The 15,366-nt window shown below is 44.2% G+C and overlaps 1 protein-coding gene across 1 annotated transcript in view; it reads left to right on the top strand.

Moving 5' to 3' along the window:
- kiaa0586 (KIAA0586 ortholog) overlaps nt 1–15,366 on the top strand; it is an 818,517-nt gene that overhangs the window by 104,782 nt on the left and 698,369 nt on the right. Inside the window, exon 8 of the mRNA XM_038780001.1 lies at nt 3,934–4,110. Within this exon, the coding sequence (XP_038635929.1) occupies nt 3,934–4,110 (177 nt within the window). The remainder of the gene's footprint in view (nt 1–3,933; nt 4,111–15,366) is intronic.

The following is a 15,366-nucleotide window of genomic DNA, read 5'->3' on the forward strand; positions in this document are numbered from 1 at the left end:
GTTTTGAACAAGCAGTTGACTGGAATAGATTTCCCATGGTGCAAGCTTTATATGGTCCATACAACTGGTGTTCTGACATGTTTGACCAATTAATTTGCCCTGGACAATATTTGCAATCACAAGCTGCTTTCCTGTAGTTAAAATGGGATTTCAGTTAAAGGTAATCATGAAAGATTGTGCCATTTATTGCTTTTCTTCAGGACATCTGGCATGTGTGGCTTCGAGTTATCTGCTGACAAATCAAAACGATAGGTCTGAACTTGGTAATGATTTGAGAAGGGGCATTACTAATGGTTGGATTTTGTTAACGGCATTTCTGTCAGAGACATCCTATTAGAGAACTGGACAGTCTAGGCCTGGTTTTTAGGTCGTGGTACAGGAGATTTTATATAAATAAGGGGAGTTAGGCTACTTTCTGGATACCTCAAGTAAACCTCTGTTTGAAGAATGTTTAGAGAGAAAACAAGTGATGTCTTTATTGTTTTATGTATCAAGGTATGCAGACAAATCTATATTTTCCCAGATAAACTGTTCTGCTTTTCTGTATTTAACTTGTGTAAATAGAACAATTTGTTGGCTTAAATGTCTGAGTATTAAGTTTAGTGATGGTGAATATCCAGCCAACTTTCAAAGAAAGGAGAATCATGTGGTGGGATGTAATGCTCTCCAAGAGCTCGTGTACAAACTGTAGTTCAAACTGTAGTTCAACTCAACAACCAGGAACACCACAGACAGTTACCTGCAGATCCAACCAAGGAACACATCCGCCAACTCAACAGACTGATCAAGACCTTGGATCCAGACCTTCAGAGCACTCTACGTGCTCTCATCCCACGTAATCCCTGCATTGGAGAGCTCTACTGCCTCCCGAAAATACACAAGGCCAACACACCAGGCCGTCCTATCTTTTCAGCCAATGGGACCCTGTGTGTGAACCTTTCTGGCCACATCAAGGGCATCATGAAACCCATCGTACAAGGTACACCCAGCTTCTGTCGCGACACGACGGACTTCCTACAGAAACTCAGCACCCATGGACCAGTTGAACCAGGAACATTCCTCGTCACAATGGATATCTCGGCACTCTACACCAGCATCCCCCATGACGACGGCATTGCTGCAACAGCCTCAGTCCTCTAGACCGACAACTGCCAATCTCCAGATGAAATTCTGCAACTCATCTGCTTCATTCTAGATCACAACGTCTTCACCTTCGACAACAAATTCTTCATCCAGACGCACGGGACAGCCATGGGGACCAAATTCGCACCGCGATATGCCAACATCTTCATGCACAAGTTTGAACAAGACTTCCTCACCGCACAGGACCTTCAACCGACGTTATACACCAGATACATCGATGACTTTTGTTTCCTTTGGACCCACAGCGAAGAATTACTGAAACAACTACACGGTGAGATCAATAAGTTCCATCCCACCATCAGACTCACCATGGACTATTCTCCAAATTCAGTTGCATTCTTAGACACACTCATCTCCATCAAGGACGGTCACCTCAGCACTTCGCTTTACCGCAAGCCTACAGATAACCTCACGATGCTCCACTTCTCCAGCTTTCACCCGAAACACATTAAAGAAGCCATCCCCTACGGCAAGCCCTCCGTATACACAGGATCTGCTCAGACGAGGAGGAGCGTAACAGACACCTACAGATGCTGAAAGATGCCCTCGTACGAACGGGATATGACGCTCGACTCATCGATCGACAGTTCCAACGCGCCACAGCAAAAAACCGCACCGACCTCCTCAGAAGACAAACACGGGACACAACTGACAGAGTACCCTTCGTCGTGCAGTACTTTCCTGGGGCGGAGAAACTACGACATCTTCTTCGCAGCCTTCAACACATCATCAATGAAGATGAACATCTTGCCAATGTCATCCCCACACCCCCACTACTTGCCTTCAAACAACTGCGCAACCTCAAACAAACCATTGTTTGCAGCCTTCAGAACAGCGACCACGACACCACACAACCCTGTCAGGGCAATCTCTGCAAGACATGCCAGATCATCGACATGGATACCACTATTACACGTGGAAACACCACCTACCAGGTACGCGGCACATACTTGTGCGACTCGACCAATGTAGTCTACCTCATACGCTGCAGGAAAGGATGTCCCGAAGCGTGGTACATTGGCGAGACCATGCAGACACTGCGACAACGAATGAATGGGTATCGTGCGACAATCACCAGGCAGGAATGTTCCCTTCCAGTCGGGGAACACTTCAGCAGTCAAGGGCATTCAGCCTCTGATCTCCGGGTAAGCGTTCTCCAAGGTGGTCTTCAGGACAGGCGACAACGCAGAATTGCCAAGCAAAAACTTATAGCTAAGTTCCGCACGCATGAGTGTGGCCTCAACCGGGATCTTGGATTCATGTCGCATTACTTTCACCCCCACCATCTGGTCTGTACTTGCAAAATCCTACCAACTGTCCTGGCTTGAGACAATTCACACCTCTTTAACCTGGGATTACCCCCTATCTCTGGATCTGTAATTATTTGATTACCCGCAAATGCTCGCATTTCAAGCATTGTCTGGCATCTCTGACTTTGTCTATATAAATGTTCTGGAACATACCTCTCCATTCACCTGAGGAAGGAGCAGTGTTCCGAAAGCTCGTGTTTGAAACAAACCTGTTGTACTTTAACCTGGTGTTGTAAGATTTCTTACTGTGCTCACCCCAGTCCAACGCCGGCATCTCCACTTCAGAAAATATTACAGCTCAAAAAGAAGTATTCAGTTCATGATACCTATTATGGCTTTTTTAAAGGCTATCTAATTAGTCCCATTTTAGTGTTCCCCCCCCATAACTCTGCACCCAATTCCCTGTTCATAATTACTATTAAAACAGTTACTGTTGCCCTTTTGAGATAGTGCACTCGAGATCATAACACTTTGCAATGTTTATTTTTTTTTAAAGTACCTCCCCTTTACTCCCTTCACCGGTTCGTTTGTCTTTTGTCAGAAATCTGGTGACTGACTCACATACCAGTTTGAACAGTTCAATTAAATTCCTACCTTTATCACCTTTGAACAATTGTGTTGAGATCAATTGCAGATTAAATTTTCGGTAAAATCTTGCTTTACAGATCATCTAATTGCTCCATTGGCAAAGGAGGAGAAGATGCCCAAATTAACTCGTAATTTGAATATGCAGCTTTGAATCTTTACCCTTCTTTAAACATTAATACATTTAATTTGGGGATTAGAACAAGTAGTGATCTATCTTCAATTGATTTGCTAATATTTTTAAGTGGAACATGATTTTGAATATTGAGTACTTCTCTGGGAAGAAGATGGGCTGTTTATAAATGGAACACCCCAGCTCCTACATTGTTCATGTCTTACGCATGTGCAGGTTTTGAAAACTGTTAGTAATAGCCACTAAATGCATGTATGAAGGAAAAATGGCTTCATGTATGTCTTATTTTAATTTCTCTTCTAGTTTTGCCATGAATTATTTTCTATTTTTTTCCTCTAACTTTCTCCTTTCATTTTCTGACAGTGCTAACTCATACAGAAATGCAGACCTTTTGATACTCCCTTTGACACTTCTCTTGAGTAGTATTCTTATTGTATGGGCAATAATAAATACAGGCTTAATATTTGACAACTGAGATAGGACAACCCCCCTCTGTCCTTGCTGGCCATTCACAGATACTTACTTTCCAGCAGACATAAAAGGATAGGGATCAGGCTCAGAAAACCTGGTTGATTTTTCCCTCCTTTTCCCAGGGCACTGAAGCCAACTCTAATGCTAGCAATTGCAACTTTGTTTGGGATATTCTTTCTGTGTTGTTAGTCTCCAGTTCCCAGCTGTATCAATTTTGAGCAAGTATACCTTTACAACAGAATTAAAGTCAAAATTCTACAATTTGTCCTCATGTACTGACTTTAATTTCAGCTTGTCGAAGTCAACCTGTTACTGCTGGATTTGGCTTGGGAAGTTCTCTGCAGACCCCTGCTCCTCGTAGATTTGCCCCTGTGCCAATGTCTAAGGACGTTCAAGTTCAACAAAAGAAGACAAAGTCTGCTATTCAGAAGGCCAAAGTGAATGCAGCGATTTCTATAGATGGACAAGGTATGGCAAAAAAGAAATTAGAACTGGTAGTCACTGAGTAAGTTATAAAAGAGCATTGCATTGAGGCCACCAAACTTTTAATAGAAAATGTAATCCCTGAAATAATGCTGTTTGATACCAGTTGTTCTTTTCAGCCAGCATTGGTTGCCATTGTCAGAACGATGCTGCTCGGGACTGACATGAATTTTAGCAGATATAAATCATTAAATTATTCAACCTTTCATTGCAAAATAATGATAAATGTTCTAATGTGAATCATGGGAAATATCACTTCGGTTGTGCTGTTGCGTAATGTCAGGATTCCATTTCTAATGTTCAAACTCCGACTGAATAATCTGGAACAAATTCAGCTTTTGTTCATCAGGATTATAGTAAAGGCAATACTCAATTGAAACCACAAGTAAGGTGAGATTTTGGAACATCTTCGGGAAACTGGCATAACCAAGAAGGGAGCAAAATTTAATTTTGAATTAGTAATGAAATATCCAGGAGCGATTGCATATGAAAGGTTTGGACACTTGAATGTTCTATTTTTATTTCTTTTTCACGTTTGTGCTTTGCTGCCTGCATGTTTTATGGTGAATTATAAACCTGCCGAGTTGTGTTTTACTGTTGGGTAGGGGAAGTTTAATGAAAATTAAATATGTTTTTGTTTTTCATCAGTGAAGATAATATCGGATACTATACTTTTGGATAAAATAATACAGCATAGATGGAGGCCATTCAGCCCCTTCAATCATTGTTGGCCCTTCGAAAGAGAAAGCACTTGAAATATCACTCATCTGGTGATATTTTCCAATATAATTAAAGATCTCTGATTTCAGATATTGTTTGCAACCAGCTGAATTTTGCTGTTTCAAAATATATACAAATCATAGGCCTTTGCATAACTTGTAATGAATTGGGGCACACTCCATTTTCCAGCACAGGGGATATTTTATGTGTAACAGTATAATCAGTACTACTACTTCAAGGTTATTGAGTACTGGTAAGTTCGTTACTGTGTTTATCAAATAGTTTTGTAGAATTTTTACTGGTGGTCAGGAATTTAAATTCCCTTATTCTTATTTTTCTGTGAAAGTCATAAAGAATGAGCCTCGATTATTCAATATTCCTTCACATATGGATTTCTGTTCTTATACACCTTTTAAATCAAGGATACATAATGCAAGAACATAAGAAATTGGAGGAGGAGTTGGAGTAGGCCATTTGGCACCTCGAGCCTCCACCATTCTGCAAGATCATAGCTAGTCTGATTGTTGCCTTAACTTTGCTTTCCCGCTTGTCCCCAATCCATGATTCCCTTGCCGATCAAAAATCTGATTCAACTTTGAAATATATTCAATGGCCCAGTCTCCACTGCTCTCTGGGAATGCGAATTCCAAAGTCTAATTATCCTCCGAGAGAAAAATTCTTCCTCATCCTTTTTTTTTAAATATATTTTTTTGTTTGAGTACCCAATGATTTTTTTGCAATTAAGGAGCAATTTAACGTGGCCAGCCCACCTAACCTGCACATCTTTGGGTGGTGGGGGTGAAACCCACGCAGACACGGGAAGAATGTGCAAACGCCACATGCACAGTGACCCAGGCCGGGATTCTAACCCAGGTCATCAGCGCGTAGGAGGCAGTTCTAACCACTGTGCCACGTGCTGCCCCTTTCTTACATGTCTGAAATGGGAGACCCCTTCTTTGTAAACTGTTCCCTCTAGTTGTGGATTCCCCAAAAAGGATAACATCTTCTCAGCATCTAACCTACTGAATCCTGTTCAGAATCTTGTTTCAGTAAGATCACCTCTCATTCTTCTAAACTCCTGCTCAACTTTTCCTCATAAGACAAACTCATCAGCTCACAAATCAACCTAATAAACCTTCTATGAACTGCTTCCAATGCAAGTATGTCTCTCGTTAAGTAAGGTGACCAAAACTATATGCGTTACCCTAGATGTGGTCTCACCAATACCATATGGCAAGACTTACAATTTTTATACCCCGTCCACATGTTCAGATGCAATAAAGGCCAATGTTTCATTTGTCTTCCTAATTACTTCTAACATGCTAATTTTTTGTGATACATGAACAAGGTCTCTCTTTCTGCAGGATTCTTTTCATTTAAATAATCTGTTTTTATTCTTCCTGCTGAAGTGGACAAGCTCATATTTTTCCACATTATACACCATGTGCCAAATTCTGCCCACCCGCTCAACCTACCCATATCCCTTTGCAGTCTCTTGATATCCTCCCCGCAGCTTGCTTTTCTACCTGCTTTTGTATCATGGCGAAATTTGGCTACAGTATCTCCAAATAAATGGATCACATATAGTTGAGCCCTCTGCACTGATCCATGTGGAACTTCAACAGTTACTTTGCCATCCTGAAAATGACCCATTTATCCTGATTCTCTGTTTTCTACAATGTTCTATCCATTGGCTTTCCAAACTTCATAAGTTCTTATCTTGTGTAGTAACCTCTGATGTGGCACCTTATAGAATGTCGTTTGGAAATCCAAATATACAACATCTACTGGTCCCTCTTTATCTAACATTCTTGATACATCCTCAAAGAACTCTGTAAACTTGTCACACGTGATTTCTATTTCACAAAATCATGCTGACTCCATGTTTCATGATTTCCTGAATGTCTTTGATAATGGATTCCAGCATTTTCCCAGTGACAGGCCTGCTTTATAGCCCCTTCCTTTCCTGAACAACGGTGTTACATTTGTAGTTTTCAAGTCTGCTGGCTCGTTTTCCAGAATCTAGGAAGTTTTGGAAGATTACGTAAGAAGAAATGCAGCAGATTGGATGTTTATATCTAGACTTTACAAATAACAGAAAGTGAAAGGTTAGGGGTTCAGAAACTGTTTTGTGAAGATGATAGTGTTTGATAGAATTTAAGGAGGTGAAATGGAGTGTTTGGTTTACTGGGAGTTTCCTTGGATGGAAAGTACTGATTGCTAAGATATAAGTGCACAGGATGGTGTCAAGATGTGAGAGCACAGAAATGGTGCTGGACTATGCAGTACTGGGCAGGAGGGCTCCTGCATATGTGATCACTGGTGCATCTTTTAATTTTTCATTAGCAGTGTGGGTCAAAGGGACCTTCAACTACGAGAAGGATCCTTGGGTTTATGAGCACTGGACAGAGAGAGCCGGGAATAATAGACCAAATCCAGCTTCCTGCAGGAATAGGTGTGGCTGGCCACCTGCTCCTACTCTGCCAAAAAATGCTGTTATGTCAAATTACCTTTAGGTTCTTTGGCTGGAAGAGGTGACAGCAGTTTGATCGAATGAAAAGCTTAATTAAAAAAAAATATCTTTTTATTCACCATATTTTCATCGTTTCCGCCATACAGAAAAAGAAACAGAAACAAAACAACCCCAGCAATATAAAACCTAAAACATAAAATGAAAAAAGAAGCAGCCCCCTCGCCTACATCCCTTCCCTCCCCCCCTCAACATTCAACAGCAACAGCACCCGAAAGTACCTAATAAACAAACCCCAAGAACTGTAGAATCCCTCCTTCGTCCCCTCAGCTCAAATTTCACCACCTCCAGGTTCAAAAACTACAGCAGGTTCCCCCCACCACACCGAGGCACAGGGCGGAGAAGCTGACCTCCACCCTAACAGGACCTGTGGTCAGTGAGGTGAATGCTAAAACATCTCCACCGCATCCGCCTGCAACTCGGGCTGGTCCGGCACCCCGAAAATGGCTTCTAGGTGACCGGGCTCCACATCCGTATGCAAAACCCCTGAGATTGTGCGAACTACCTCCCGTCAATTCCATTCCAGCTTCGGGCAGGACCAAAACATATGAACATGATTTGCGAGGCCCCTCCCACATCACTCAGAGACATCCTCCACCTCTTCAAACAGCTGGCTCATCATTGAGTTTGTGAGGTGCGCCCTTTACACGACCTTAAACTGTATCAGCCCCAGCCTCGCACGCAAGGTTGAGGCATTTACCCTCCACAGCACCTCACACCGCAATCCCTCTTCATCGCTTCCCCCCCCCCCCCCCCCCCCCCCCCCCCCCCGCTCCCACTTCTCCTTAATCCCCTTCTTAGGCACCCCATTCTCCGCCAGATCGTCCCATAGATTGCCAAAACAATCCCCTTGTCCAACCCTCCCCCCTCCAGCAACGAGGATGCTGGTACATCGGGAAGGTCGGGAATACTTTCCTTGCAAAACCTCGATCTTGGGGTGGCTAAACCTTCCACCTGCGCCAACCCGTACTTCTCTCCCAGCTCCTCCAAGCTTGCAAATCGTCCTGAGAAACAGATCCTTCATTTCCTTAATCGCCCTCTCCGAAAACTCTCTTCACTCCTCCCCTGCTCGAATCCATGATTTCCCCCTAATCGGCATCCCTTCTGACCCAGTCCCTAGCCAAAATGTTGCCGAAACTGTCTCCAGATCTTCAAAGTGGCCGCCACCACCACCAGACTTTCCCGGTGTCATCGGGAACGGCGCCGTTGCCAGCGCTCGCAACCCCGACCCCGTACAAGAGCCCTCCTCCATCTTAACCCATCGGGTCTCTCCTTCTCCTTGGTCCAGCCGTGCACTTTGTCCACATTCGCCGCAATTTGTCCACCCCTTGAAGAATGATTTCAGTAACGCATTCATTTTAACTGCCTGCACCTGGTCCACCAACGACAGAGGGAGGTTGTGCCTCTGAATTCATAATCAGAATTGATTATGCCAATTCTTTCCAACCTCAACTCTCTGTAAACATTGCCTCGACTAAAACTTTGCTACCCATATCCTAGCCAGTACAAAATTGTGTTTGCCCATTGGCCTGTCCTCATTCACCATTGGTGCCTAGTTAATTAAAATTCACTCTATTGTGCTTGAACACTGCAATGGCTTTGTCTCTCCCTATCTTGGCAACCTTCATCGGTACCACAGTGTCCCATCATTGAACTCTCTGCTCTTCTGATTCTGGCTTTGTGTGCTTTCTCCTTCCCACATCCCCTTTGGTAACCATTACTTAATCATCCCACCCTTATGTTGCGCAACGTAGGGGGTGAATGTGGGAATCCTGCCTATTGGCAGCAGGATATCAATTAAGCTCACTAACAATTTACTGGGTAGCAAAAAAACCAAAATTTCTGAAAATTAAAATATCAACATTTTGATGGAAATGTACTGATTATAACAGTCATACCAATATGCAACTGCCATAGCACATTCCAGCTGGATATCTTTGTAGCATGATCGGCTCAGCACCAAGAAATGGCAAATGGGATATCATCAATAACTCGGTGCATGCTGGCATTCAGCAGTCTTAATTCATTTATGTTTCATCAGTCAGTCCAAATTTATTAACAATTCATTTGATATTTACTCTGAACATGGCAATTTTCTTATGGCTGTCAAATAATACTTTGAAGGGTTAAACCCTGAACAGATTATAGTAACTTCATTGCAGTGTTAATGTAAGCCTACATGTGACAACAATAAAGATTATTATTATCTGCCTTGAGAATTAAGAAAATGCAAAACTTAAGGTTACCTCCTACAGTGACATGCTGGGACTTCTGTGCTGTGGCTGCTACATGTATCGGTTGTAAGGATTTCCAAGGAAAATAAATTCTCAAATCAATTGATTTTGATCTCAATAGAAATACATTTTTGAGCACTTACATTGCTCTCATGTAGCGAGATGAACTGAAAATGCATCAAATCTAAAAATATGAATGTATAGTCAGATAAGTTGTCCTATTATCTATGTGAACGAAATTGCTTAATAGCACTCCTGATATTTGGAATTATAAAATCAGTAGCTGCATTTTCCAATCGTTTGGTAGTCTAGACATGTGGAAAACATCAGAGGGTGGGCCAGTGTGAACTATTTCACTCATCCACCTTTGCTTTTGATGTTGCAAGTATGCTTACATGGCTTTCTAGTAATGCAGAATGCTACCACAACAAAATATTAGTTTAATCAGGAGTATGTGAGTGCAGTGCAGATGCAGTAAATGCATGCTTGTCACAGTTGTACCATCCACTCACATTTGGGTTAGGACTGTGGGTTTCAATCCTTTAATGAGGTTTGAGATCATAATTGAATACAGGATTGATAAATTCAAGAAGAGGGGGTCCCTGAGTCGATGTGGTAAAAGCCTTCAAGACACTGCCCAAATAACAGATCAAGACATTATTAAGTTTCTTTTAAGGGATACTTTCTACATGATAACTGGGGTCAGGTGGCAGAACTCGTGGAGCGGCAGTTCATTTGTGGAATGCACGTCCAAACTTACGGAGCGGCAGTTGATCGGTTGACTAAAGGAGTTACGGAGCTCAAGTCCAATCTCGCGGATTGGCATTTGAGCATTGGCCATTCACTACCTGCTCACTACCTGGGGGTCAAGAAGTAAGGTGGGATTCTTTCTCCTCCTTTGTATATAGTTATGCTTCCAGAAGCAAATTTGTTAACTTATAACTGCCGGGTAGTTGTTGAGCCTTGCAGATATTATATTTGGCGACAAGGTAAATTGTCGCCAGCTCCTGGAATCGGTGTGGTGGAGTGGGGCTCGGGGGGGTCTGCCTTCAAAGTTTTAAACAAAAAAATCTCTTTGACAACAATAAGTAAAGGAAAAATATCCCTTTTTGGGACAATTGACTCTGTTGACCCAGAGACTGACACTGGGTTCAATATACTGAAAGAAACACGGTAGCACAGTGGTTCACACTTGAATTCACAGCTTCAGGGTCCCAGGTTCGAATCCCGGCTTGGGCCACTGTCTGTGTGGTGTCTGCACGTTCTCCCTGTGTCTGCGTGGGTTTCCTTCGGGTGCTCTGGTTTCCTCCCACAAGACCTGAAAGACGTGCTGTCAGGTAATTTGGACATTCTGAATTCTCCCTCTGTGTACCCGAACAGACGCCAGAATGTGGCGACTAAGGGCTTTTCACAGTAACTTCATTGCAGTGTTAATGTAAGCCTATTTGTGACAATAAAGATTATTATTTAAAAAAGTATATTGAAAGGCTTTGCTATTTCTTCACCGCTAACAAAATTAGAGGAGAGGATAAGCAAAAAAAAATCATTTTGCTTACAGTAGATCCCAAACTTGCAAGCTCATTAGAAACTTAACATCCCCAGAAACACTGGATACCAAGGGCGGGATTCTCCGATCCTGGGGCTAAGTGTTGACGCCGTCATAAACACCTGAGCGTTTTACTACGGGATCATCTGGCCCCTAGGAGCAGCGAACCTGCGCAGCACAGGGGGCCAGCACGGCACTGGAGCGCCTCACGCAGCTCCAGCTGCCGATAGGGGCATCAGCATGGCCGGCCGGGTCCGCGCATTCGCGCCATGGCTGGCGTGAATCTGCACATGCGCGTGGGTTGCCTTCTCCGCGCCGGCCCTCGGCAACATGGCGGAGCCCTACAGGGGCCCGGCGCGGATAAACAGAGGCCCCCTCCCCGGATTAGCCCGCCAGCCAATCAGTAGGCCGCGATCGCGGGGCAGGCCACTGTGGAGCCCCCCGGAGTCGGATCCCCCCACCCCACACCAGGATGGCCCTCACAGCATGAACGGTGAGGTCCCGCTGGGTAGGACCACATGCGAACGATGCCGGCAGGACTCGGCCGAACTTGGCGGGCACTCGGCTTGTCGAGCGTGGAGATTCGCCGGCGCGGCCCCCGACCAGTGGCGCAGCGACCATGCTGGCGCCATTGGTGCCGATTCTCCGGTCGCTGGAGAATCGTCGCACCGGCGTTGCGGGATTCGTGCCCACCCCCACCCCCCTGCCCCGGGCGTTTCTCCGACCCGGCGTGGGGTCAAAGAATCCCGCCCCAAGATTTTGACCACCTTGTGACATTAGTAAAGGATCATTTCAACCCCAGGCCGTCTATCATCATGCAGCGTTTCATGTTTTTCTTTGCTGTAAGATATGTAGGGGAGACGGTTGCGACATACACGGAAAGACTAAGAAAATTGGTGGAGCCATGTGAATTTGGATCATTGTTGAGTGACATGCTGCAAGACAGATTAATTTGTGGCATGAATAACATAAACATACAGAAAAGGCTGCGAGCAGAGAATAAGATTTCCCTATAGAAAGCCTTGGAAATAGCTCAGGTGATTGAGAGTGTAGAGAAAGGCACAAATGTTTTGGGGCACAAAACATTTGCAAGTCAAGAGGGCAGTGTTTAGTGCACAGAAGAGTTGGAGCAGAAATTCACCTGAGCAAGGCAGAGGACAGAAGGAAAAAATGGATCAACAACCCAGCCCAGAAAATTTGACGAATGCGAGAGGTGCGGGAGATCACCCGAGGAAAGATGGAAATTCCAGGACTTTATCTGTTTTGGCTGCGGTCGGAGAGGCCACATCTGCATTAAGTGCTGAGCCAAACCGAATACACCTGGCTTGAACAAAATGAAAACCTGGACTCCAGTGCATAATCCAGAACATGATTCAGAAGAGGGATCTGAAATATATCAATTGAATAAAGTCAGGACGAGTAAATCGGCTCCTGTCATAATAGCACCCTGGTAAACTGACAGCCTTTAAGCATGGAAGTGGATACCAGTGCTTCCACTACCATAGTAGGGGAGAAGAGATTTAAATATCTTCAAGGCAGAGTTCAACCCTTAAAGTTAAGTAATAAAACCAATAAATTAGCTACATATGTGGGGGAAACCTTAAAATTCTTGAACTGCATCCGCGCCGGTGACTTTTTAGCATCGGTCTGCTCAACTACTGATCGCTGTCGCAAAAGGCCAGGCGTCCAAGCCTTATGGGACAAGCTTGGTTGTGTCAAATAAAACTGAATTGGCTAGAGATCTTCAGCATAGCTGATGACAGTCTATAAGGGGCAGGATTTTCTGTCCCACTGCACCCGTTTTCTGGTCTGGTTGGTGCCTTTGCATCAACTTTAAATCCAAGGTAAGTAACCTCTTTGGCCTGAAAGGTACATTTCGCTCTTTTAAGTTGCACCCCTACCTCTTTAAATCCCTGAAGTACCTCTTCAAGGTTTACCAAATGCTCTTCTTGGGGAACTCGTGTGACCAAAACATCATCTGGGTGTATCGCGACTTTGTATGGTGACACAATGGTTAGCGCTGCTGCCTCACAGAGCCAGTGGGAACCTCCTTCCCGGCACCCGCACGCCTTCGGGAAATCTGTGTGCGTGAGTGCGCTGCCGGCAAATCAGAGGATCCCACCGACGGAGAATCCAGCCCAAGAAGTTTTTAAAATACAGCATGAAGTCTTTCAAAATGAAGTAGGCAGCATTGGGGCGGTCAAGGCTAAAGTATACATAAATTTGGATGCTGCCCCAAAATTTCATACTTCTTGCCCAGTGCCATACGCCATACATCAAAACTTTGAGGCAGAACTCAAACATTTGGAAAGTCGTGGAGACAGTGCAGTTTTCTGAATAGGCTTCCACCATTGCACCTGTCCTAAAATCGAATAGAACAGTCTACATTTGTGGGGACTACAAATTGACCATCAATCAAGCAGCCAAGTTAGGCAGGTATCTGATTCCAAAGATCGGAGCTAGCGACAGACCTAACGTATACGAAACTAGACATGAGCCAAGCGTATCAACAATTGGATTTGGATAAAGATTCAAGAAAATTTGTAACAATTAACACCCATAAGGGTTTGTTTCAGTACACCCAGTTACCCTCTGATGTGTCTTCAGCATGTGCTATTTTTCAGTGCACCATGGAATCATCGAATCCCTACAGTGCAGAAGGGGACCATTCGGCACATCGAGTCTGCACCAAGCAGTCGAAAGACCATCCTACACAGACCCAATCCCCGCCCTATCCCTGTGACCCAGCTAACCTTTTGGACACTTAGGGATAATTTATCATGACCAATCCACCTAACCTGCACATCTTTGGACTGTGGGAGGAAAACGGAGCACCCGGAGGAAACCCATGCAGACTTCACACAGATAGTAACCGGAGGTTAGAATCGAACCTGGGTCACTGGCTCTGTGAGGCAGCAGCGCTAACCATTGTGTCACCATACAAAGTCGCGATACACCCAGATGATGTTTTGGTCACAGGAGTTCCCCAAGAAGAGCATTTGGTAAACCTTGAAGAGGTGCTTCAGGGATTTAAAGAGGTAGGGGTGCAACTTAAAAGAGTGAAGTGTACCTTTCAGGCCAAAGAGGTTACTTACCTTGGATTTAAAGTTGATGCAAAGGCACTACACCCTCTAGAAGAAAAAATGAAAGCTATCAAGGACACACCATCTAAGAACGTGTCAGAACTGAAATCTTTTTTGGGTATGGTTAATTACTACGGCTAGTTAATACCAAGTGTCTCAACATCACTGGCACTGTTACATCTGTTTAAAAAAATATATCAATGATAGTATTGGAGCGAACTACAAAAAGAAGACTTTGAGGAAGTCAAACTTACTTTCCAATATTCAGGCTTGCTTGTCCATTTCGACAAAGAGAGAGATAATTTTAACGGGCGATGCTTTGTCCTTTGGCGTAGTAGGTGGGACAGTGTTATCTCGTAGGATGGAAGGCGGCAAAAAACATCCCATCACTTTTGTGTTGCAAATTTTAACTGATGCCAAGAGAAAATACTCCCAAATTGAGAAGAAAGACCTGGCCATCATTTACGGGGTTAAAAAATTTCACCATTATGTGTACGGGAGTCAATTTGTGACCATCGGCAATCGCAAACCACTTCGGGTTATTTCGCGAGGGCAATACTATTCCTCCTATTGCATCAGCGATGGGCTTTACTTCCTGCAGCTCACAACCACATGTTCCAACACAGATCAGGTGCCCAGATCTCGAACGTAGATGCCCTGAGCCGACTTCAACTACCTCAAACCATACCACCACCCCCAGGACCGCAAGAAATAGTGTTAGCCCCCAACCTCTTGGATATGTTGCTGGTATCGTTGAAGCAAATTCGGAATTTGACTCCGAGAGATCCAGTACTGTCCATATGGCCCTCCACTGATGGCACTTTTACAAGTCGGACCAATTCAAGCCATTCCAGCTCCGCAAAGGCGAACTGAGCCGTGAGGATGGAGTGTTACTGTGGGAATCTAGAGTGGTGGTTCCAGCCTAGGAACAGAATCATTGCTGCAAGAGCTCTCCCAGCTTAGACCAAAATGAAAATGCTCACCAGAAGTTAAGTTTGATGGCCAGGTATTGATAAGGACATCGAAAATCTAGTCGGAAGTTGTGATCAATGCAATTGCATCAAACTCTGCCTCCGTCGACTCACTTGCACCCATGGGTGTCCCCTGGCCAACCTTGGGCACTGTTAC

The sequence above is a fragment of the Scyliorhinus canicula genome, chromosome 2 (genome assembly GCF_902713615.1).
Source record: "Scyliorhinus canicula chromosome 2, sScyCan1.1, whole genome shotgun sequence".
Taxonomy (NCBI): Eukaryota; Metazoa; Chordata; class Chondrichthyes; order Carcharhiniformes; family Scyliorhinidae; genus Scyliorhinus; species Scyliorhinus canicula.